General features: G+C 38.0%; 1 protein-coding gene across 1 annotated transcript in view; it reads right to left on the bottom strand.

Moving 5' to 3' along the window:
- The window catches only part of HPSE2 (heparanase 2 (inactive)), a 556,398-nt gene that overhangs the window by 494,617 nt on the left and 35,530 nt on the right, over window positions 1-26,251 (bottom strand). Inside the window, exon 3 of the mRNA XM_053692544.1 lies at window positions 3,886-4,047. Coding sequence (XP_053548519.1) covers window positions 3,886-4,047 — 162 coding nt within the window. The remainder of the gene's footprint in view (window positions 1-3,885; window positions 4,048-26,251) is intronic.

The raw sequence follows: 26,251 nt of genomic DNA, 5'->3' as shown, positions 1-26,251 counted from the left end.
ATGGGCAATCTTAAAAGATCTGAATGCCCTTTTGAGGGCAATGCCCATACAAATGACCCATTAGGGGCAATGGGTAGTTTGGTTTTTTTAGTGTTAGGTTTATTTATTTTGGGGGGTTTGGTGGGTGGTGGGTTTTATTGTTAGGGGGGGCTTAGATTTTTTTTTAAATGCAAAAGAGCTGTTTAAATTAGGGCAATGACCTACAAAAAGCCAAAAAAAAAGGGGCTATTGGTAGTTTAGCATTAGATTAGGGGGTGTTTTTATTTTGGGGGGCTTTTTATTTTCATAGGGATTAGGTTTAATTTTTTATTTTGGATAATTTTATTATTTTCGTTAATGTTAGACTTTTTTTATTTTTGGTGATTTTAGATTAATTTATTTTAATTTAATCTTAGGTTTATTTTTCTAAGTACTGTTAGGATTTTTTATTTTAATTATAATTTAGTATTTTATTATTTTATGTAATGTGGGGTTAATTTAGTGGGTGTTAGGTTGGGGGCTTAGTAATGAAATTAATTATTTGCGTTGTGGGGGTTTGGCAGATTAGGGGTTAATAGGTTATTTAGGATTATTGCGTTGTGTGGGTTTGGCGGTTTAGGGGTTAATAGTTTTATTAGGATTATTGCGTTGTGGGGGTTTGGCGGATTAGGGGTTAATAGGTTAATTAAAGTACTTGTGTTGTCGGGGTTTTGTGGATTAGGGGTTAATAGTTTTATTAGGATTATTGCGTTGTGTGGGTTTGGCGGTTTAGGGCTTAATACTTTTATAAGGTTTGTTGTGATGTGGGTTAATGGCGAATTAGGCGTTAATAGTTTTAATAGGTACTTTGCGATGTGGGTGAATGGCAGATTAGGGGTTAATACATTTATTAGGTAGTTTGCGATGTTGGGGTTGGTGGATTTAGGGGTTAATACTTTTATTAGGTAGATTGCGATCTGTGTGAATGACAGATTAGGGGTTTATAGTTTTATAAGGCATATTGCATTGTGGGGGGGTGTCGGTTTAGGGGTTAATACTTGTATTATTAGTTCTGATGTGGGTTTGATGGCGGATATAGGGGTTTTACGTGTCGGGTTTATTTTTGGGAGGTGGGTTAAACTTTTACGAGAGATTTGATTTTTTTTTATTTTCTTAGGTGCCAGCAGTTTCTAAAGTGCCGTAAATCACTGGCGACTCCAGAAATTTGTATTTAAGATCATTTCTGGACATCGCTAGTTTATCCGACTTAAGGAACTTTATGAACTGCTGGCGCCGTATATGTGATACCCCGATGTGCGAGGTGAAATTATGGGCGGAGCAGGTTTCAGCAGTTGCACTGCAGTTTGCGCCGAATATGTAATTTTGCCCTATATGTCTATTATGGTGGCAAGTCTTGTAATGGTTGGTCAGCAAACTTATCAGGATTCTGTTACTGTTCTATTTTAAATCAGTTCCTCATGTGTTCTCCTCAGTGTTGGATTCTGATTAAAAAGCAACACACGAAGTCTACTGTCTTGTAATAATAAAAAAAATGTTTGCTTTAGTGATGGAATAATTAGGATTAGGTCAAAGAGGCAGTTCCAGTAGGAAACAGTTGCATATTCCATAAAGTGCTCCTGCTTCAGAGTTGTTTGATAGAAGGCTTCTAGTTTAGATTCTGGGTCCGGGATAGGGATGTTACAGATAGAGAAAAGAAAGAGGAGAAGTCTTGTTGTTACTGATTTATTTGAACCTTTATGTTACCTGATTTATCTTTATCTCATTAGCTGCATTGTTTAAAAGTAAAAAAGCAAAGTATTCAATACCTGTCTTTAATATAATCCGGATTAGTTGGTCACTGTATTTAAAATAAACTACATTACTTGCCATAGCTGAATTATGAAAATGTAATTTTAAAGGGACAGGAAACCCAATTTTTTTCTTTCATGATTTAGAAAGAGCATGCAATTTTAAACAACTTTCCAATTTACTTCTATTATCTAATTTGGTTCATTCTCTTGACATCCTTTATTGAAAAGCATATCTAAATAGGCTCAGTAGCTGCTGATTGGTGACTGCACATAGATTCCTCGTGTGATTGGCTCACCCATGTGCATTGCTATTACTTCAATAAATTATATCTAAAGATTAAAGCAAATTAGATAATAGAAGTAAATTGTAATATTGTTTAAAATTGTATTCTCTATCTAAATCATGAAAAAAATATTTTGGGTTTCATGTCCCTTTAAAATCCATGTTTAAAGATGAGAGTCTATTTCTTCGCAATATAGAGCTTAGCTGCTCTACAATTAATGGGATCATCCCAAAATGGGAACCTTGTCCCGTTGTATTGAGTTCCTATATATGGCTACTTAAGAAATATGAAATGATATAAGGTCTGCCCAGGAACATGCCAACCTGCCCCATAGTTCCTATAGTCTACCCTTCTTCACTGCTTGACCACTTCCAAGACACCTTTACTCTACCCCAAACTCAATCTCCAAGTCACCATGGCCACACACCCAGAATACCCAGTCCAAGACCATAATATGGAAATGTTAACAGCTATAAAGTACAGTGTTTATTAGTTAAATTATTATTGCATTTTTATGGACAAGTTGGTATAAATGTTCTATAAGTCTAATAAAATGAGAACATCAAACTAAGAATAATAAAAAATAGAATTCTGCACGTTATATGTTTACAATGTTGTTTAGAAATATTTTACATCCTGTCTTGATACTCAAATCGATCAGCATCTAAAATAAAAAGTATTACATTGTAGAAATATTTCCACAAATATATACAGTATATATATTAAACCTGCCCTGGCTATGTCTGTCTGCTACTATCTCTTTAATATTTGCTGGGTTCATGTAAAGTGCACACGCAGGAAAGAAAAACAAACTAAGTTAAATACAAAAATATCTTTATATCTCCCGCTGTGTTTAGCAAGACAGAGAACGACAACCGTGAAACTGTTTTAACAGTTATCTGTCAAACTTTATCTCTAATTTAGTTTCTGAAAGTGATCTTTAGTTTATGTTAACATTTTATAGTTATATCCAAGGGAGAACTTAAGTTAATTTACTGATTATAAAAATAATCTATATTTCATTTCAGACCACATATATTAGGTAATTCAATACTTGAGCTAAATTTTATACCACATATTTAAGAAAAACAAATACAACGTTAAAGGCGCAGTATAATCTTACGAAATTTAAAACAAATTTACATTAGGGATATAAAAGTAATTTTGTATATTTACCTCAGTGCTTAATTACTGAATTACAAAAGATCAGCATAATAAATAAAAGTTTTAAAATCATTTAAAACTCTGATTTAGTAAGCAAACTCTACATTGTTTTACAGTATAGGAAACCTCCCTTTGGAAAAAAAAATCCCCCTTGAAACTCTCTTCAGTGTCGCTTATCTTATCTCTTTTGCTGTTGCCAATTAGAGACAGATATTAACAAACTGGAACACATATAAATGAATCATATATAAAACGAATCAGGGTTCTGAATGTGTGACATTTAGGGGATACTCTCCCCTTCCACAAACTGAGAGTATCCCTGAAACGTCCCAAGTATTAAATTGCGTCTGAAAAGGACCAGTGAGTGCTTCCTTCTATGTCTTATAGATAGATAGATAGATAGATAGATAGATAGATAGATAGATAGATAGATGATAGATAGATAAATAGATAGAAGACAGAGAGATAAGAGAGATAGAGAGATAGATGGATAGATAGATAGATAGATAGATAGATAGAGATAGAGATAGATAGATGATAGATAGATAGATAGATAGATGCACTTTAAATTGCACTTATTTAAATGATTATTTAATATGTGAAAAAGTATTAGTTGCAGATATTACTAAGGATACAAAAAACAATATCATATAAACTTAGATTCTTACCTGTTAGTGTAAGGTTGCTGTAAGTGTTTGAGAACTGCTCTTTCAAATGCAATAAATGGATTTGTGCCGCTTTCTCTCTCTGTAGCTCCAGCATGGTGTCTGGGTGTTGAGCAATATTACAGCCTTTCTGTTTGTCAAGAGATATATCACTGCGCACAATATCTACATAAAAAAAACATAACATAAATATAGAACTTAAATAAACATGATATAATACATGTAATATAAATTATAGCTGTTCATTCAAACAAACTATTTTGCCAGTAGGGTGATTTTACACCTAATTCTTTGTTCTTTACAAATTATTTGTGTAACCATCAAGAATAATCCTTGGAAAGCATACATATCAAAGTGAAAAATGAATTACTAAAGTACAAAGCAAATAAAACAGTTAGTAAAGAGATGAGATGGATATGGAACTTTTGCATATTCTATTGTGCAATAAAAAACATGGTTTCAATATTACAAAACCTTTTTCCATGAAACTGGAGTTTGCTAAAGGTTAAGAAAATAACAAAATTCTAGACATAATGCGACTAAATTACATTTCTTTTTTTTTCCTATTAAAGTGGGAGCCAAAGAATTATTGTATAGAAAATTAGCAAATCTATGTTTCTCCCCAGAAGTGCTTTATATACATTACCATTACCAATCCACCAGAGAACTCTGGATAAGATATGCAAATTGAATATACAATATCCCACACTTTATGCTTCCATGGGCTCCATGTACGAAGCAGCGAAAGCTGCTCCGGAGCCTTTGCGGGGCAGGTTCGCATGTGCGAGCCTGCTTCCCGCAATGTAAGAAGCAGCGGTCATTAGACCGCTGCTTCCTACACCCTACGCCACCTCTTAGGTGGCGAAGCAAAATCACAGAGAGCTCGCTCGCTCTCTGTGATTGGTCACATGACTGAAGGGGCGGGCATTACACACTCCGCTGAGTGTGTAATGATACATACGGGCAAGCGGATCAATAGATCCGCTGCCCGTGTGTAGCGGAGGCGGGCGGACAGCTTTGCGAGTTAAGAAGCTGTCCGCCCGTCTCTTAGTACATGGAGCCCCATGTGATGTATTTATCCATAGCAATCCCCTTTATGTGATAGGTGCAGCTAAGAAAAACCACTTCTCAACAGCTGTTTCGAGTTTTAACTCTCATTAGCAGAAGATAGGTTTGATTTGCTGCTTGGTGAAGCTTGTTTCAAGAGAATAGGCAATACTGATTTGAGTTGTAGATGAGATAACAGAATGAGATTAAAATCTTCTGTTTCATAAAAGTAAGAGCCATATAATTATTGTATAGAAAATTAGCAAATCTAGACAAGTATCCCTGCTTGCTTATCCCCATAACTGCTCTATATACATTGTTACTAATGCACCAGAGAACTCTGGGTAAGATATGCAAATTAGATACAATATCTAACACTTTTTGCTTTCAAGTACTGTGGTTAATCACAGCAATCCCCTTTATGGGATAGGTGCAGCAAAGACAAACCACTTCTGGACAGCTGTTTTCAGTTTATTAACTCTCATCAATAGAAGATAGGTTTGATTTGCTGCTTGGTGAAGCTTATTTCCAGAGAACAAACAGTAATCATACAGAGATGTATAGGTTATTGAAGCTATTCACAGACTGAACAACAAACCTGCAAAAAGTCTGTATAATCCAGTAAATTATGCAATACAAAGCTCTTGCTCAAGCCCAATAGTAATAAAAAAGAAAAAAAACAAGCACAAGTCAGAGAACCATAAAGGGACATGAAACCCAATTATTTTTTCATGATTCAGATAAACCATATAATTTTAAACAACTTTCCAATTGACTTATTTTATCATATTTATCATCATCTTTGTTCTCTTGTTATCCTTTGTTGAAAACCAGGAAGGTACGCTCAGGGGCATGCACATTTCTGCAGCACTATATGGAAGAAGTTTTGCAAGTTGCATATTTGTAATAGCACTAGATGGCAGAACTTTTTTTTTTTTTTTTTTTTTAAACTGACTTTATTGAAAGAAAAAAGGGCATATTTGGTACAAAATGGGAGACGCAGCTCCCTTTGGTACAACAATCCTGTCAGTGAGTTTTACATAATATCCAACAATAACAGAAAAAAGAAATAAACCTCAGTATACTCTAAGATTGTGTAAGATATTACTATTAAATAGAGGTTAAGAGAAAAAGGAAAAAGAAGAGAAAAAAAAAAAAAAAAAAGGGGGGAGGTGAAAGTGGGAATACCCGAAGAAGGGTATCTGGGAAAGAGGAAGATGCTGCATGACCCTGTCCACATAAGTATGTTGAGTTCAGTTTTTAGAAAATTTATATCTGTTTTAAGGTTAGTTAGTATATGAAATTGGATTTGCTATAGTCTATTTAGGGATATAACTTATTGCTAGAATCCGTCTCTAAATAGTGATCCCATGTGGCACTAATCTCTGCGTAAGTATCCATTTTATCGTTTACCATGTAGAAGTATTCTTCTAGATCTAGAAATTCTGAAGCCCGGCGGGACCACATTTCTAATGATGGGGCAGTTCTACTTTTCCAATTTTTGGCTATTAAGTATTTGACACTGTTTGTCATAATATAAAATAATTTATAATAGGGTTTGTATTTTATTTTAGGTGGGTAACCTAGCAACCATATTAATGGGTCTAGGAGGAGAGTAGTCTCTAAAATTTTCTCCATCTCCGCTATGGTGGTTCTCCAGAAAGTCTGAATCGTATTACACCACCACCACATGTGCGCCGCGTCACTGCCCTTGTGGCCGCAACGCCAACAGTGGTCTGGTCTATGATTAAATAAGCGGTGGAGTTTTCGAGGGGTGAGATACCACCTGTGAAGTAGTTTAAGGTTAATTTCCACTATTGAAAGTGAGATTGATGATTTAGTTATGTTCTGAAAGATGGATAAGCATTTTTGTGGGAGAACAATAACACCCAGGTCATCTTCCCAACTCTCCATAAAAGGGGGTATATAGCCTGGAGGGTTAGTGGATAACAATTTATATATCTTTGAGAGAGTGTGTTATAGGGGGGGGTTCGAGTACAAAGAACTTCGAAATTTGTTAAGGGTCTTAGCATGTTTCTATAGTGTTCATGGCGGGTAATGTATTGATGTAAACGATGATAGCTATACCAGTTACGAAAGTATATGAATCCCTTTTCCACTAGCTCAGGTTGAGAGAGGACTTTCTCATTGGATGAAATCATATGTATAGTGAGATCACGAATGTTACTATCTGGTATGATGTGAGTGGTATTGGGTCCAAGTGAGAATTGTTTGTTATCAATGAGGGATGTTAATGGAGATGGCTTGGATGAGATATAGATGTTGTGGGACAGAGCATTTTCCCATATAGCATAGGTTTCTGTCACCATGGTTGGTATTTGGGAATGAGTGTTTTTTGTTGTCTCCAAACTCTAGCACTGTCTCCCCAAGTGAGAGGTGTTAGATATTAAGTGTTCCAGGAGTACCCATCGCTTATGGTAATAGTGTATATGCCAGTCTACTATTCTTTGTAAAAAGATGGCTTGTCTATAGAGAGAGATGTTAGGTAGTCCTAGGCCGCCTTGGGATTTAGGAGATTGCATAATTTTAGCATTAATCCTCGGTCGTTTTCTGTGCCAAACAAAGTCGCTAAATGCTTTCTGTAAGCTGGGGATATAACTTTTGGGTAAGGGAATTGGGAGTGCCTGAAGAACATATAATAACCTGGGAAAAATGTTCATCTTGATGACATTTATTCTACCGGACCACGATAACTTTTTTGATAGCCATGATGAAAGGTCCCTAATGATATGTTTTTTGATCAGACAGAAATTTTTCTCAAAAGTTACTTCTGCTGAGGCTGCTAACTCTATTCCTAGGTAATGTAGAGACCGTCTACACCAAGTAAAGGGGGTTATCTTTTTAACTGACTGTAACGTGTTGCCATCTAGATTAATGTTAAGCACTTCAGATTTGGCGGAGTTTATTTTAAAGTTGGAGAGTGAGTTGAATAGTTCAAATTCTTGTAATAGGGGGGGGATAGATGCTTCTGGGTTAGTCAATGAGAACAGTATGTCGTCCGCAAAAAGAGAAAGGACAAAGTCATGTTTGTCAATCTTCACACCTGTAATATAGGGATTTTGCCTAATTTTGGTCGCAATAGTTTCGATAAAGCATGCAAATAAAAGAGGGGACAGCGGACAGCCCTGTCGGGTACCATTTGAAATAGCAAAGGGTTTAGAAAGGGTTCCATTAATTAACAGTTTAGCGTTAGGGTTTGAGTATAGGGAAAATATTATATCTAGCATTTTAGGGCCAAAACCCATGTGGGTCAGAGTAAGGCGCAGAAATTCCCAATCAACATGGTCAAAGGCCTTCTCTGCATCTATGGACAGTAAAACAGTCGGGATGTTCTTATCTTGTGCAAAGTAGATGAGATTTAAGGCCCAGACCGTGTTATCTTTGGACTCACGTTGCGGGATAAACCCCACCTGGTCCCGATGGATTATATCTGATATGAGGCGGTTCACCCGGTTTGCTAAGACTTTTGCATACATTTTTATATCAGAGTTTAAGAGTGAAATTGGTCTATAATGCGAGGGGTGATCCAGTGATTTATTTGGTTTTGGAAGTAGTATAATATGAGCTTCTAAAGCTCTTGGAGATAATATTTTAACTTCATCTATATGGCGGAAAAATTGGGTAAGCTGTGGCACCGATTCCTCCTGGAACAGTTTGTAGTACTTATTGCTAAATCCATCAGGACCAGGAGCCTTGCCACTTGGGAGATCCTTTAGTACTAATTTAATTTCCGTTGCTGATATGGGTTCCTCTAATTGGTCTTTTTGAGGGGGAGACAAGTGGGGGAGATGGAGTGAAGGCAGATATGTATTAATGGCTGTCATGAACCAAGCCTCCAGACGAAAAAGAAAAAGAAAAGGTCTGGGAGGCATTCTGCTAAGAAGGGCTGTGTGGGGATTTGAACCTGTGACTCTGTGGTTGCTATTTCTGTTTGCTTACATGTTGAGCCACAGCCAGTTCTAGCAATAGCATGGATCTTAAAAGATCTGATAAATAACTTTTTGCCTTACTTGTTATTACACCTGTGCAACACACAGGTGTTCTCAATTCTGGAATTAATCAGAACCAACCCTGTGCAAAACCTCCCTATTTAAGGATGGCTTTTAGTCTGCATTTTTGTCTTCACATTGGATCTGTTTTGTCAAGTCAGAACCTGTTTCCTGTACTTCTTTGGAGAAAGATTTCCTTTGCACCTGTTTACAAGGTATTACCAGGAGAAAGCCTTTACCTTTAAACCTGTTACCAATCTTCAAGTTTGTTTCCTGCTTTATGCAAATTCCTGCACTCAGCTATTGCCAGGAGAAAGACTTCACCTTTGCACCTGTTTACAAGGTATTACCAGGAGAAAGCCTTTACCTTTAAACCTGTTACCAATCTACAAGTTTGTTTCCTGCTTTATGCAATTCCTGCACTTGGCCATTGCCAGGAGAAAGATTTCCTTTGCACCTGTTTACAAGGTATTACCAGGGCAAAGCCTTTACCTTTAAACCTGTTACCAGTTTGCAAGTTTGTTTCCTGCCTTCAGCAATTACAAGGAGAGAGACTTTACCTTTAAACCTGTTACCAGTTTGCAAGTTGTTTCCTGCATTGTGCAATTCCTGCACTCAGCAATTACAAGGAGAGACTTTACCTTTAAACCTGTTACCAGTTTGCAAGTTGTTTCCTGCATTGTGCAATTCCTGCACTCAGCAATTACAAGGAGAGAGACTTTACCTTTAAACCTGTTACCAGTTTGCAAGTTGTTTCCTGCATTGTGCAATTCCTGCACTCAGCAATTACAAGGAGAGAGACTTTACCTTTAAACCTGTTACCAGTTTGCAAGTTTGTATCCTGCCTTGTGCAAATCCTGCACTCAGCTATTAGTAGGAGAAAGACTTTCCTTTTTGAATCTGCATCTCTGCTTACTTTGTTTGTTTATTTTCACTCCTGCTGTATGTGGTCTTAACATACCTGAGTAGCATATTTAAATATTCTGCAAGTATTTGCTTAAACAAAGTATTCTGTTGTTTAAATAAATTTGTTTTCATTTTCAATCAGTATGGCTTCTACTAATCTTCCTTTAAAGCAACTGTTCCAGACAATGAGGCTCTCACATGATATCCTGAGACAGAACATGACAGAATGTGAAGACCTTAAAAGAGAGCCCTCTGGGATTATTGCTGTATTGGAATCAGTGTTAAAGTTTATTAAGGACATACTGATTAACTTCATGGAGCTGGTGGAAATGTTATCTCTCCCAACCAAAACCTTGTCTGAAGTTACCTCCCAAACAAGGAAAGGTTTTAAAGAACCCTTAACAGAAGAGGAAAAGACTCGGCGAAGACAGCTTAACCTCTGTTTCTATTGTGGGGGAACTGGTCACCGCATCACAGGGTGTCCAGTAAGACCCCCTAGAGGATCAAGTCGAGATACAGCCAAGTTTAAAATGGACTCTGATGTTAAGGGAACAAATTATTCTTCCACTAGCAAACTTATAGATACCCCTGGAGAGGATCCAGCTACTGAGAATACATCTATTCTACAAGCAACCGTTTCTAACACGCTTCAAGAAATGGTACCTGATTTGAAACAGATGGTTGTTGGCAGTACAACTTCAACAACATCCACTACCCATGCCACTGCCTCTGTTTCTGCATCTACCACATTGGGGAACTCTGCAAAAACACCTCCTGGAAATCCTGCACATTACCTTGTTTCTGCCTTGGTTGGAGATCCATCTAACAAAAGTCACTCATCAGACATAAAAGTGACAAATCTTCCAGCTGAATCAGACCCTGACAAATCTAAAGTTCCACACCTCCCTGCACCACCTTCACCCAGCTACTCATTGACTGAGAAAGAATTGAATGAGATGGTTGAATTGGATATAAATGACACAGAAAATGAATTCCTGGACTCTGAAGGAGAGGTCATACCTTACCCGGAGGTACTCTACCCATCAGGCAGATATGACCCAGATAACAAATTCCTTGACTCTGAAGGAGAGGTCTTTTCCTACCCGGAGGTACCCTGCCCATCAGCCAGTCCATTGCAAGCTGCTGGGTATAATCAGGAACCTCTAAATCAAAACTGTCTTGGTTTTTCAGCTCTTGTTATGCCTACAGGGATATCTTCTAAGGGTCCCCAATCTCAGGCAGCTGTTCCAAGCAAAGAATCCATTCCATCTGATTGTATTAGGGCTTCAAATGGAACACTTGTTCGTAAATCCCACCTTCAGATGTTTGAACAGGCTTTGAGCGCCCAGAGTGCGCTCTTTGGAGGGGGCATCTGTCATGAACCAAGCCTCCAGACGAAAAAGAAAAAGAAAAGGTCTGGGAGGCATTCTGCTAAGAAGGGCTGTGTGGGGATTTGAACCTGTGACTCTGTGGTTGCTATTTCTGTTTGCTTACATGTTGAGCCACAGCCAGTTCTAGCAATAGCATGGATCTTAAAAGATCTGATAAATAACTTTTTGCCTTACTTGTTATTACACCTGTGCAACACACAGGTGTTCTCAATTCTGGAATTAATCAGAACCAACCCTGTGCAAAACCTCCCTATTTAAGGATGGCTTTTAGTCTGCATTTTTGTCTTCACATTGGATCTGTTTTGTCAAGTCAGAACCTGTTTCCTGTACTTCTTTGGAGAAAGATTTCCTTTGCACCTGTTTACAAGGTATTACCAGGAGAAAGCCTTTACCTTTAAACCTGTTACCAATCTTCAAGTTTGTTTCCTGCTTTATGCAAATTCCTGCACTCAGCTATTGCCAGGAGAAAGACTTCACCTTTGCACCTGTTTACAAGGTATTACCAGGAGAAAGCCTTTACCTTTAAACCTGTTACCAATCTACAAGTTTGTTTCCTGCTTTATGCAATTCCTGCACTTGGCCATTGCCAGGAGAAAGATTTCCTTTGCACCTGTTTACAAGGTATTACCAGGGCAAAGCCTTTACCTTTAAACCTGTTACCAGTTTGCAAGTTTGTTTCCTGCCTTCAGCAATTACAAGGAGAGAGACTTTACCTTTAAACCTGTTACCAGTTTGCAAGTTGTTTCCTGCATTGTGCAATTCCTGCACTCAGCAATTACAAGGAGAGACTTTACCTTTAAACCTGTTACCAGTTTGCAAGTTGTTTCCTGCATTGTGCAATTCCTGCACTCAGCAATTACAAGGAGAGAGACTTTACCTTTAAACCTGTTACCAGTTTGCAAGTTGTTTCCTGCATTGTGCAATTCCTGCACTCAGCAATTACAAGGAGAGAGACTTTACCTTTAAACCTGTTACCAGTTTGCAAGTTTGTATCCTGCCTTGTGCAAATCCTGCACTCAGCAATTAGTAGGAGAAAGACTTTCCTTTTTGAATCTGCATCTCTGCTTACTTTGTTTGTTTATTTTCACTCCTGCTGTATGTGGTCTTAACATACCTGAGTAGCATATTTAAATATTCTGCAAGTATTTGCTTAAACAAAGTATTCTGTTGTTTAAATAAATTTGTTTTCATTTTCAATCAGTATGGCTTCTACTAATCTTCCTTTAAAGCAACTGTTCCAGACAATGAGGCTCTCACATGATATCCTGAGACAGAACATGACAATGGCATTGGTTTTTACCATCTGATCTGAAGGATTTAATTTGGAAATGTCTTTTAGGTTATATAGTTTTTGGTAGAAGTTTCTGAAAGTGTTTGAAATAGCCTTGGAAGAAAAGTGTTCTGTGTTCTTATCGTCTTTTATGCGCATAATATAGGATTTGTGTGCTTTTTGTTTAAGGTATCGCGCAAGGGACCGCCCAGCTTTATTCCTCCCTTCATAGTGTGTTTGTTGTAGTCTAAGTGATTGTCTTTTGTGTTCTTTATTATAGTGTGAGGATAATTTTTCTCGTTCAGTTTGTAATGCTAAAAGCAACGTGTGGTCAGATGGGGAGTTTTTATGGTTTTGTTCTAAAACTTCTATATTGGATAGTAAGGATGCTAAGTAAATACGCTTCCTCTTAAGAATAGCTGCCTTGATACCCATAAGTTCTCCCCGTATCACACATTTATTTGCTTCCCAGACATCGAAGGGGGAGATATCAGGGGATACGTTATTAGTAAAATATTCTGTGATTAACTGTGATATTTGCTGCTCTACTGAAGGGTCTAGTAAAAGATAATCATCCATTTTCCAAATAAAATCTTGTATGGGTTTGGTTGGCCACGTTAGTGTTCCCATTACTGCTGCGTGGTCTGACCAAGTCGTCGGGGCTATCTGTGAGGAGTGAAACAATGATAGACCTGTTACATCTGTGAAGATGTAATCGATCCTAGTGTAGAGTTTGTGGGGGTACGAATAGAACGTGTAATCGCATTTCTCAGGGTTAGATACCCTCCACAGGTCGTGTACGCAGAGTTTTTTAAGGCAATTGTTAGTGCGGGTAATTTGTGAGTCCGGTATCGATGACTTTGCGTTCGAACAGTCTACTCTAGGATTTAGGGGTAAATTTAAATCACCTCCAATTATTAATACACCTTTCTGGTGTTCTAAGATAAGGTCAGTCACAATTTTAATGAAACGTGATTGTTTAGCATTCGGGGTATACAGAGAAACCAAAGTGACGGGGCGTCCGTATAACAGTCCTATTAATATCATGTATCTGCCCTCTCTATCCCTAAGCGTCTTAATTGCTGTGAATGGTACGTTTTTCCTGATAAGGATCCCCACTCCCTGTTTCTTAACTTTAGGGTGGGAAGAGTAATAGCAAGCGCCAAATTTAATTGAAAAGGTGAGGGGTTCTCTACCTTTAATAAAGTGGGTTTCTTGGATAAAGCTTATGTCTGTTTTATTTCTATCAAAGTCTCTAATTGCTTGGGATCTTTTGAAAGGAATATTAAGGCCTTTGGCATTAATCGTTTGAATCCGGATTGAATCTAGTGGTTTTGTAGATTGTGATGTGTTAGCCATTAGTGGGTAAGTTGGTAAGGGGTATAATTAGAACACCTGAACACCAGACAGCTATATTATGATAGTGGGATAATAGAACATTGTGGAGAGTGTGAACAAGGTCTGCAGCAGAAGGAAAAGGAAAGGGGACAGAAGAATAACAGGTTACATGTAACAAAAACATTAATATTGACAGTGGTGACTAAGATGAGGAAGCATTCTCCCCGTCACAGCCCATCAAAAAGAAAAAACATAGTAGAACATATAAAATATGCATAGAATCAGAAATACCAGACTTGTAAAATCTACGAATTTTAGCTCAGAACCGCATACCTAGTGGGAAAGCAGAACACAAACAGGTGTTAACCATATAACAGTCCATATGACTCTAGTATAGCCCCTAAGATTATAGCTTTAGGGTATTCAGCGGTTACGGTGACCCCAGGGCCCACTTAAGCTTAACCTCTTCAAAACATGTCAAACAAGGCCATCCTGAGGTATTGACAACTTAAAACATTATTATATACAATTCAGAGATATATTGCTGTTGACTGTGTACAAAAAGCTAACCATATTGCACTGTATAAAGTCAGTGCCTCTGTCCAATGCGTACACCAAACAGAACACAGGTAGTATATGCATAAATGACTTTGGCATAAACAAACAAAATAAACTGCCTAGTACATTTACCGATGGCCTTCGCACTACTAGAACAAACAAGAGCAAGTGACAACTTAAGGTCATAATATAAACATTGTGAAGTTAAGTTGCTGTGGTCTGTGTGCGACAAGCTAACTTTGTTATACTAGAGAGAGTCTGTAACCCCGTCCAATGTGTAAACCAAACAAAGCACAGGTATTGTAGACACAATTAACTTTTGTATGAACATTCAAATTTAACTGTTTAATACATATACATACGACCTTCGTGCTAGTGAAGATACATCAGGGTATTGACTGCCTAGGAGTATGTCCATCCCTAGACAAAGATGACATGTCTTCACAGTCATAAGGGACCTCAGCTCTTTTTTTTGCCGGTTACTAGAGTCCACTTGGAACCTTGGTGGACCGCATTGACCCTTGAGTCAGGGCCACGTGCGGAAGGTCGCTGAGGTTGTGGCTGTTGGAATGTTAGGCCTAAATTTTTGGAGAGTTCATCCAGATCTTCTAAAGTTTTATAAACTAAGGTTTTCCCATCTTTTTGGACTAAAAGGCTGAATGGAAATCCCCACCGATATCTTATCTTATTTTCTTGTAATACGGTGGTGATAAATCTCAGTGAGCGGCGTTTCTCAATAGTGGTTGGACACAGGTCTTGAAAAATTTGCAGGTTATGGTCTTGAAAAGTTATTGTGCCCTGGGATCTTGCCTGTTTCCATATCGCTTCTTTATGTGGGAAAAAAGCAAACTTCAAGATTATGTCCCTGGGGGGGTATGTGGGTTGAGGTTTCGGGCGAAGGGCTCTGTGAGCCCTCTCCAGAGACATTGCTGACAGATCTAATGAAGGGTCAAGTTGTTTAAATAGTTGAAGTAAGTATGTGACGATATTCTCCTGAGAGATGTCCTCCGGGACCCCCCTAACCCTCAGGTTGCTGCGTCTGTTTCTATTGTCAAGGTCTTCAACCTTTAACTGTAAATCTTGGATTACAGAGTATTGGCAGTTTAGGTACTGATTGTTGTTACTGACTATGGCCTCTAGATGTTCCTGCCCCTCCTCCAAACACTCAATCCTGGAGCCCATTTCGTTTAAATCTTTTCTAATATTTGAAATCTCAGATTTAATAAAGGTTTTAAGGTCTGCAATGTCCGATTTGGAAGGAAGTGCAGCTATAGTTGTTTGAATTTGTGATAACTGGTCTATCGAAGCCTGAGGGAGCTGTGTAGGGGAAGGGGTCGCCATGTCCAGAGGTTGCTTGTCACTGTGTGACTGGGATAGATCCTGGTCTTGTTGAACAAAAAAGGATCTAACTGATGGGGTTTTAGAGGACGTCTGTTTCTTGCCTGATCTATTAGTTTTCCTTGCTGCCATATGCGTAGAAGAGGCCTAGTATGTCTAGGAAAGTGCCACAAATAGAGAGTAACATGAACATACAGCCCCTGTGCTTTATATGCTCTGAGTGAGGAGTTCACAATCATAGACCACAGGAGTTATATACTGTAACTTGTTGCTTAAGTCCTGACAGAAAGGACCTGTCCTCACTTGTAGTTTTATTATAATAATTTTTAGGTGCCTATCTATATGTCTCACTATTAAACCGATGATGAAGTAGAGCCCTGTGTGTATAGCTTGCATCGCTGACTAGGTTCACTTAAAGCAGGGGCTCAGTACCAACAGTCAGGCATAGAAAAAGGCAGGCAAAGTCACAGGACTCATCCTTTTAATTTGCTGGTTAGACAATGTGTTGTTAGAGGCTGAGAAAACATATTTGTGACCCTTTTAAGAGCAACTTAGTTGTTTGTGTCATGCGGCGTGGAGCAGTGTAAAAATTTGCATATCACTCCTGTCTGCTTTAGCGGTTCATCTCACCCTCATGGTGTATGTCTGAAGAGGTCTCTCGCACTCCAAATCACTCCGGTACCGGAGTTCAGTAAACAATCAGCTCTCCCCTTCACTTCGTAACTAAACTGCGGCTTTTCAGGGGGCCGGGAACACAGGCCACAATCAAAGATGGCGATCGGTCGTATGCGCATAAGTATAAATTTGCTGTGTATTGCGCTCGGATCTCAGCGCATCTTGCTCAAGTTGTTGTCGAGTTGCCACAGCTAGATACCCCGCTTGCTGGCATAAGATTAGGGGGGACCCAGGCGCTATAAGGGCTGATGACAGGGAAACTGCCACGGAGCTTCACTGAAGTGCAGCCATTCTCATGAACGGCTATGCTCCGCCTCTTAGATGGCAGAACTTTTTACCTGCCATGTAGTGCTCCAGATGAGCACACTACCTACCTATGTATCTCTTCAACAAAGAATTACACGAGAACAAGGCACAAATTGGAAACCTTTTTAAATTTCTATGCTGTATCTGAATAAAAAAAAAAAATAGACATAAAGAGAGCGTTTGGAAACAAGCCTCTGGAAATAGCTGCACCTCATTTTCGGAAGTCAATGAATAGGAGCTGGTAATATAAACCATCACAACCAACATTCTTTTCTGTGAACACTCCTAAGGACATGTGGGTAATATCAATTCAGAAAGATCTTCTGTGCTTTTTATCTATTACTCTTTTAAGTTTTGATAATTTTATATATGAATTTTTATTAATTTGTATGTGTATTTCTTATTTAATATTTTATCGATGTATATTTGCTGCAATATTTATTTATTAATTTAACTATTTATAACTATTCTTAACCTATTCTAATATCCCACATCCACTACTCTACTTAGTTGCGCTGTTAAAGGGGCAGTCTAGGCCAAAATAAACTTTCATGATTCAGATAGAGCATGTAATTTTAAACAATTTTCCAATTTACTTTTATCACCAATTTTGCTTTGTTCTCTTGGTATTCTTAGTTGAAAGCTTAACCTAGGATGTTCATATGCTAATTTCTTAGACCTTGAAGCCCACCTCTTTCAGATTGCATTTTAACAGTTTTTCACCACTAGAGGGTGTTAGTTCACGTATTTCATATAGATAACACTGTGCTCGTGCACAAGAAGTTATCTGGGAGCAGGCACTGATTGGCTAGACTGCAAGTCTGTCAAAAGAACTGAAAAAAGGGGCAGTTTGCAGAGGCTTAGATACAAGATAATCACAGAGGTTAAAAGTATATTATTATAAATGTGTTGGTTATGCAAAACTGGGAAATGGGTAATAAAGGGATTATCTATCTTTTAAAACAATAAAAATTATGGTGTAGACTGTCCCTTTAATACTTCTAGTGTGGTATGTAAAACTGAAATTCATCCTATATTTGATTTTATACTAATTGACTGTAAAACTAGAGGAACAAGTATCCCCTTCCTGTGCAAAATCACTTTTTTACCCTGTGACTCTACAAAAAAAAAAAAAAAAATATATATATATATATATATATATATATATATATATATATATATATATATATATATATATATATACACAGTTGTGCTCATAAGTTTTCATACCCTGGCAGAATTTTTTATTTCTTGGACATTTTTCAGAGAATATGAATGATAACACAAAAACTTTTCTTTCACTCATGGTTAATGTTTGGCTGAAGCCATTTATTATCAATCAACTGTGTTTACTCTTTTTAAATTATGATCACAACAGCAACTACCCAAATGACTCTGATCAAAAGTTTACATACCCTGGTGATTTTGGCCTGATAACATGCACACAAGTTGACACAAAGGCGTTTGAATGGCTATTAAAGGTAACCATCCTCACCTGTGATTAGTGATGTCGTGAACCTAAAAATTTGGGTTCGCGAACAGCGAACGCGAACTTCCCCAAAAGTTTGCGAACCGGTGAACTGGGCAAACCCCCATTGACTTCAATGGGCAGGCAAATTTTTAAACCCATAGGGACTCTTTCTGGTCACAATAGTGATGGAAAAGTTGTTTCAAGGGGACTAACACCTGGACTGTGGCATGCCGGAGGGGGATCCATGGCAAAACTCCCATGGAAAATTACATAGTTGATGCAGTCTGGTTTTAAGCCATAAAGGGCATAAATCACCTAACATTCCTAAATTGTTTGGAATAACGTGCTTTAAAACATCAGGGGTGACACTGTGCCCAGGCAGGCAGGCCCTGAAACGCACACGTGTGAAGGAAACTGACTGCTATTATTTAACACAGTCAAAAAAGTGTTGTTTTTTTTAAATCTACACTACTGTTACACCAGATATGAGTTGCACTGGGGTGACACTGTGCCCTGGCAGGCAGGCCCTGAAACGCACACATGTGAAGGAAAATGACTGCTATTATTTAACACAGTCAAAAAAGTGTTGTTTTTTTTTAAATCTACACTACTGTTACACCAGATATGAGTTGCACTGGGGTGACATTGTGCCCTGGCAGGCAGGCTCTGAAACGCACACGTGTGAAGGAAACTGACTGCTATTATTTAACACAGTCAAAAAAGTTTTGTTTTTTTTAAATCTACACTACTGTTATGAGTGGTGGCACTGGGCAAGTGGGCACAGTATACGCTGTGAGCCTGACACAAAAAAGCAGACTGATGTTTCACAGTCCAAAAAGTTTTTATTTTTTTAAATGTACACTTACACTACTATTAAACAAGATATGAGTGGTGCCACTGGGCAAGTGGGCACAGTATACTCTGTGAGCCTGACACAAAAAAGCTGACTGATGTTTCACAGTCCAAAAAGTTTTTTTTTTTAAATGTACACTTACACTACTATTAAACAAGATATGAGTGGTGGCACTGGGCAAGTGGGCACAGTATATGCTGTGAGCCTGGCACACACGCTGGCAGGCAGGCAACTGCAATTAGATTACACAAGCAGACTGATGTTTCACAGTCAAAAAAGTTTGTTTTTTTAAATTTACACTACTGTTACACTAGATATGAGCGGTGGAATTGGGCACAGTAAACGCTGTGAGCCTGGCACACACGCTGGCAGGCCGGTAACTGCAATTAGATTACACTAGCAGACTGATGTTTCACAGTCAAAAAAGTTTTTTTTTTTTAAATTTACAATACTGTTACACCAGATATGAGTGGTGGCACTGGGAAAGTGGGCCTTGCACACATACTGGCAGGCAGGCAACTGCAATTAGATTATACAAGCAGACTGATGTTTCACAGTCAAAAAAGTTTTTTGTTTTTTTTTAAATTTACACTACTGTTACACCAGATATGAGTGGTGGCACTGGGCAAGTGGCTTGGCAGGCAGGCAACTGCAATTAGATTACACTAGCAGACTGATGTTTCACAGTCAAAAAAGTTTTTTTTTTTAATTTTACACTACTGTTACACCAGATATGAGTGGTGGCACTGGGCAAGTGGGCCTGGCACACACGCTGGCAGGCAGGCAACTGCAATTAGATTACACTAGCAGACTGATGTTTCACAGTCAAAAAAGTTTTTTGTTTTTTTTTAAATTTACACTACTGTTACACCAGATATGAGTGGTGGCACTGGGCAAGTGGCTTGGCAGGCAGGCAACTGCAATTAGATTACACAGGGAAAAAAAAACAGACTGATGTTCTAGTCCTAAAAAGGGCTTTTTGGGGTGCTGTCCTTACAGCAGAGATCAGATGAGTCCTTCAGGACTGTAGTGGACACTGAATACACTAGCCTAGCTATCAATTTCCCTATTAAATCAGCAGCAGCTACACTGTCCCTCCTCTCACTAAGAATGCAGCTTCCAAATGAATCTAAAATGTATGCTGTCCAGGAGGTGGGAGGGTCTGGGAGGGAGTGTCTGCCGCTGATTGGCTGTAATGTGTCTTCTGACTGTGAGGTAAAGGGTCAAAGTTTACTCAATGATGATGAATAGGGGGCGGATCGAACATCGCATATGTTCGCCCACCGTGGCGAACGCGAACATGCTATGTTCGCCGGGAACTATTCGCCAGCAAACTATTCGCGACATCACTACCTGTGATCTGTTTTCTTGTAATTAGTGTGTGTGTATAAAAGGTCAATGAGTTTCTGGACTCCTGACAGACCCTTGCATCTTTCATCCAGTGCTGCACTGACGATTCTGGATTCTGAGTCATGGGGAAAGCAAAAGAATTGTCAAAGGATCTGCGGGAAACGGTAGTTGAACTGTATAAAACAGGAAAGGGATGTTAAAAGATATCGAAGGAATTGAGAATGCAGTGTTCTAACTCTAATAAAGAAGTGGAAAATGAGGGGTTCTGTTGAAACCAAACCACGGTCAGGTAGACCAACTAAACTTTCAGCCACAACAGCCAGGAAAATTGTTCGGGATGCAAAGACAAACCCACAAATAACTTCAGGTGAAATACAGGACATGTGGTGTGGCTGTTTCAAGATGCACACTAAGGAGGCCCTTGAAGAAAGATGGGCTGCATGGTCGAGTCACCAGAAGAAAGAAATTACTACGCAAATGCCACAAAGTATCCCGCTTACAATACATCAAACAGCACAGAGACAAGCCTCAAACCTTCTGGCACAAAGTCATTTGGAGTGATGAGAGCAAAATTTAGCTTTTTGGCCACAACCATAAACGCTACATTTGGAGAGGAGTCAACAAGGCCTATGATGAAAGGTACACCATTCCTACTGTGAAACACGGAGGTGGATCGCTGATGTTTTGGGGATGTGTGAGCTACAAAGGCACAGGAAATTTGGTCAGAATTGATGGCAAAATTAATGCAGTATGTTATCAAACAGAACACTTCATTTTCCACTTCTTGATTAGAACACTGATTCTTGAACACTGCTGATTTGCATTCTCAATTCCTTGGATATCTTTTTTATATCCCTTTCCTGTTTTATACAGTTCAACTACCTTTTTCCCACAGATCCTTTGACAATTCTTTTTCTTTCCCCATGACTCAGAATCAAGAAACGTCAGTGCAGCACTGGATGAAAGATGCAAGGGTCTGTTATTAGTCCAGAAACTCATTGGCCTTTTTTGACAGTTGATTGATAATAAATGGCTTCAGCCCAACACTAACCATGAGTGAAAGAAAGGTTTTTGTGCAATCATTCATATTCTCTGAACAATGGCCAAGAAATCATAAATTCTGCCAGGGTATGTAAACTTATGAGCACAACTATATATATATCTTCTACTCAATCCAATCACATGGTCCTTGGTAATAAGGAGGATGAAAAATATTTTCCTATAGTTTTTACCTATCCTCACTTTAATAGCATAACTACTTTTACAATAGCATTTGCCCCTTTAACTGCTGAGCCATTTCCACCTCTGTGTTGCGCTGTTTTACAGTTTTTAGATGCTGTTTACATTTAAACCCTACTGCATATATATATATTTTGGAGACCCAGAAGATTTAAACTATACCATTATATTATGTATACATCATGATGAAAAAACCTGCAACAAAAAGTGTAAAAAATACATTTTTTAATTAAAATTTTAAAAAAAAGTTATAAACATTAGTGTGTTTGTATTTTCCCTAAAGTCATAGTAAAAAGAAGGGTTTATCCTTATACAAATAAGGGGAATTTTGTATATATACTTATGTTACTTTGATCTGCATATAGGAGCTCCAATGACCCTCTGGTCAAATAAATTGACACTTATTCACTCCCGGAGAAGGGCCTCTAGGCCTTTTTGATGGCATTCTATAAGAGTGTAAAACATGTCTATATATTATTTATTTTTTTATTATTATTATTATTTTTTTATTTTATTTTAAACCATCTTGAAAATTTTCATGTTACAATAATTGAAGAAAAAAGCAAAAAAAAAATATGAACCAGAGCTGTTCAATACAGTATATCCGCATATCAGTCATCACATGCTAATAGTACAATAAAGGCTAAGCATTCTAATAGACACATTTCTCATCATAACCTTATCTAATGTTTCAATAGAGAAATAATAGTCCCTGTGGGGTATCCCCACTCTTTAACCAGTTAGTGGTGATTTAGTCTATATTCTTCCCATAGGAGACTCATCACCAAGTAATCATCTACTTTCTTATTTTGAGTATAATGTTATTTCTCCAGCAGTAAGGCTACCTCTACTCTATCTCTCCAGTGTGGTATGCTAGGTAGATTAATATTTATCCAATTGGCAGGAATAATCTGCTTTGCCACATTAAGCATGATTCGCAGAAGCGCCTGACGGAGAAGACATTTCATAGGGGGAAGTTTATTAAATAGGAGAACCCATGGGCGCATTGATATAGGTGTCAATAAGGCCTTCTCCAATTCTGCCCTAATGTGAGACCAATATGTCATCACCACTGGGCACATCCACCACATGTGTACAAATGTGCCTGAATCAATGCATCCTCTCCAACAATTGGCCGCGTATCCCATTATCATATTTCCTAGTCTGGCTGGTGTGTAATACCACCTACAGAGGAGTTTGAGATTCATTTCCATGTATATTATGGAGGAAGAGGACCTGCTCATTTGTAAGAAAATGTTGTACCATTCTGTAGCAGGGTGGGTCACTTTCATTTCCTTCTCCCATTTGGACACATAAGATGGGAGACTGTTTACTGGGGGAGCAATTAAAAGCCTATATGATAATGATAAAATTCCCTTACGTGGATGTGGTAACCAATATAAGGTCTCAAAAGATGTAAGGAGTCTGGTAATATGTGTTTTGCTGGGTGAGAGGAGATATAATGTGATAATTGTAAATACTTGAACCACTTGCTAAACTGTGTTCCCAAGATCTTCGTAACCTCTCTGTGAGATTTCAGCCTCATGTCAGAGAGTAAGGCATAGCAGGGTTTTGCTCTGTGTATAGAGGCTTCTTCCATGTCCTTAATTATTGTGGAAAGTGGAAATGTGTGGTTGTCTAAAAGAGGTGTTAATGGAGAGTAAGGTGAGGAGATATGTTTGTGATTCTTCAAGACCCTATCCCATGTCTGAAGTGTTTGTCGCACAAGCCTAGGTAGGTCTGGATATAGTTTGTTCCTCTCTGCTGGAAGCCAGCATAGCCCCCCTAACTGTCTATAATGTGCCATCTTGTGTTCCACTAAGACCCATGCCTTATGTGAGGCCTGTTTGCTCCAATCACTAATTCTCGTTAGAAATGTAGCATCTCTATAAAGCATTAAATTTGGGGCCCCTAGTCCTCCTCTATCTTTTGAACAGTATAGTGTCTGTGTGGCTATTCAAGGTCTCCTATTATGCCATATATAGGTATTATTGATTTTTTTTGTAGGTGGAATAAGGTGTTTTTAGGTAGGGGTATAGGTAATGCCTGCAGAACATAAAGAATCTTAGGGAGAATCATCAATTTGGCTGCATTAATGCGGCCAATCCAGGAGATGGGTTTATTACTCCGAATTCGTATCATGGATGTGATCTGATTTTTAAGGGGATCCCAATTCAAAGGTACAATCTTCTCAGGAGCCAAGGATAAAAATATTCCCAGATATTTTATAGCAAGCGGCTGATGGCGGAACTGGAGAGATGATAAATAAGGAACCAAGGAATTCGGATTTGGACACATTTATCTTAAAATTGAATATCTCCCCATAATCCCTCAGTGTCTGCATCAAAGCTGGTATTAACGTCTGTATATGTGTGAGGGTAAGGAATATATCGTCCACATACAAGGATGTTTTACATTCCATAGAACCTACTTTGATTACTGAAATTATGGGGTTTACTCTAATTTGAATTGCAAAAATTTCAATAGCTAAGACAAATAATATGGGGGATAGCGGGCAGCCTTGCCTGGTCCCGTTGTGGATCTGAAAGGGGCACGAAAGGGTATTATTTAGTTTAATTCTAGCAGAGGGCTGGTTATATAGGGCAAATATTTTGTGAATGAATTGGTTATTGAATCCATATGTTTATAGGGATTCTTTTAGGAAGGACGAGTTCAACCTATCAAATGCTTTCTCGGCATCCATGGACAGGAATACTGAGGGGATCCGATGTTTAGATACAAAGTCTACAATATTCAAAATTTTGGTGGTGTTGTCCCTCACTTCCCTAAAAGGTGTAAAACCCACTTGGTCGAGGTGAATTAAAATAGGGAGAATGTTTTTTTTTTCGAGAAGCAATAATTTTGGTGTATATTTTAATATCTACGTTTAGTAGAGATATAGGTCGGAATGCAGAGGGAGAGTCTGCTTGTTTTCCCGGTTTGGGGATAACCACGACATGAGCCTCTAGCATTTGAGGTGGAAATGAGTCACCCTGGAAGATAGCGTTAAAAACCTTACACAGGCTGGGAGAAAGGATCTCTGAAATTAAGTGATAATATTTAGTAGTAAAGCCGTCCGGGCCAGGGGTTTTCCCTCTATTCAAAGATTTAATAGTATGGATGATCTATTGCAGTGATTTTCCACCAGTGTGCCACGGCACACTAGAGTGCCATGAGAAATCCTCAGGTGTGCCGCGGCAGACTGACAGGCTCATCATCATTTTAGTTTAAATTATTTTTTTATTTTTTACTGTTATTGGGCCCTAGGCTATCACATGACAGCACACAGTCAGTCAATGCACCCGCACATATAGGTTTATATGTCTCTGTGTGTGTGTGTATGTATGCATGTGTGAGTGTATGTATGCATGTATGAATGTGTTTATATGTGTATATCTATATATATATATATATATATATATATATATATATATATATATATATATATACAGGTAACCCTCAGTTTACGCCGGGATTAGGTTCCAGAAGGAATGGTTGTAAATCGAAACTGTTGTAAATTGAAACCCAGTTTATAATGTAAGTCAATGGGAAGTGAGGGAGTTAGGTTCCAGGCCCCTCTCAAAATTGGCATAAGTAACACCTAATACATTATTTTTTAAGCTTTGAAATGAAGACTTTAAATGCTAAACAGCATTATAAACCTAATAAAATAATCACACAACACAGAATATATAATTAAACTAAGTTAAATGAACAAAAACATTTGCTAAACATCATTATAAACCTAATAAATAATCACACAACACAGACTTCACTTGCATTTTTCTGCAAGCAGTTATTTCTATGCATTCGAATCTGGACTGATTTATACACAGGAAAATCTTGTTCCTTTGAAATCTGCTAAATAGCTCAGGTCTGGTTAAACTAATTAATTTCAGCTTGCTTGGCTTTGCTGCAACACAAGCGGACAGCTCCACCTACTGGCTATTTTAATCAATGCACTGCTTCTCAATGCTTTTCAATAGCAGTCACATGACTGAAAAAAATGTTGTTATTCTGAAACGGTGCAAATTGAACCGTTGTAAACCGAGGGCCACCTGTATATATATATATATATATATATATATATGTGTGTATGTATATATATATATATATATATATTCCGGGCTCCACAATAATCTTGTGCTCCACAGATAACACTTTTCCCAGTTTTTTATATTTTTAAATATATATATATATATATATATATATATATATATATATATATATATATATATATATATATATATATACAGTATATATACTGTATAATTAGGCTACAACATGTGATTTTGTAAAATTTTGGGATCATGGTGTGCCACAGGATTTTTTAAAGGAAAAAAATGTGCCACGGCAAAAAAAAAAGTTGAAAATCACTGATCTATTGTATGGAAATTGGGGTATTGAGGTCCGCTAGCTGCTCAGTATCTAATTGTGGAATGTGGCAATTTTGTAGATAGCATTTTATGCTAGGGAGCTCTTGGTGAGCGAGATTACTAGGGTGTAGATTGTACAGATCTGCATAGTATGTGTGGAATGCATCCAATATAGCTGGAGTGGTTTTAAGTGAAGTGTGTTTGTCCGGGCGGAGATCATAAATATGATGTTTAAGTCTTT

This window comes from Bombina bombina, chromosome 9, assembly GCF_027579735.1.
Source record: "Bombina bombina isolate aBomBom1 chromosome 9, aBomBom1.pri, whole genome shotgun sequence".
In the NCBI taxonomy this organism is placed as follows: Eukaryota; Metazoa; Chordata; class Amphibia; order Anura; family Bombinatoridae; genus Bombina; species Bombina bombina.
Note: the sequence above shows the minus strand (reverse complement) of the source record. Positions and strands in the feature narration are given on the sequence as shown.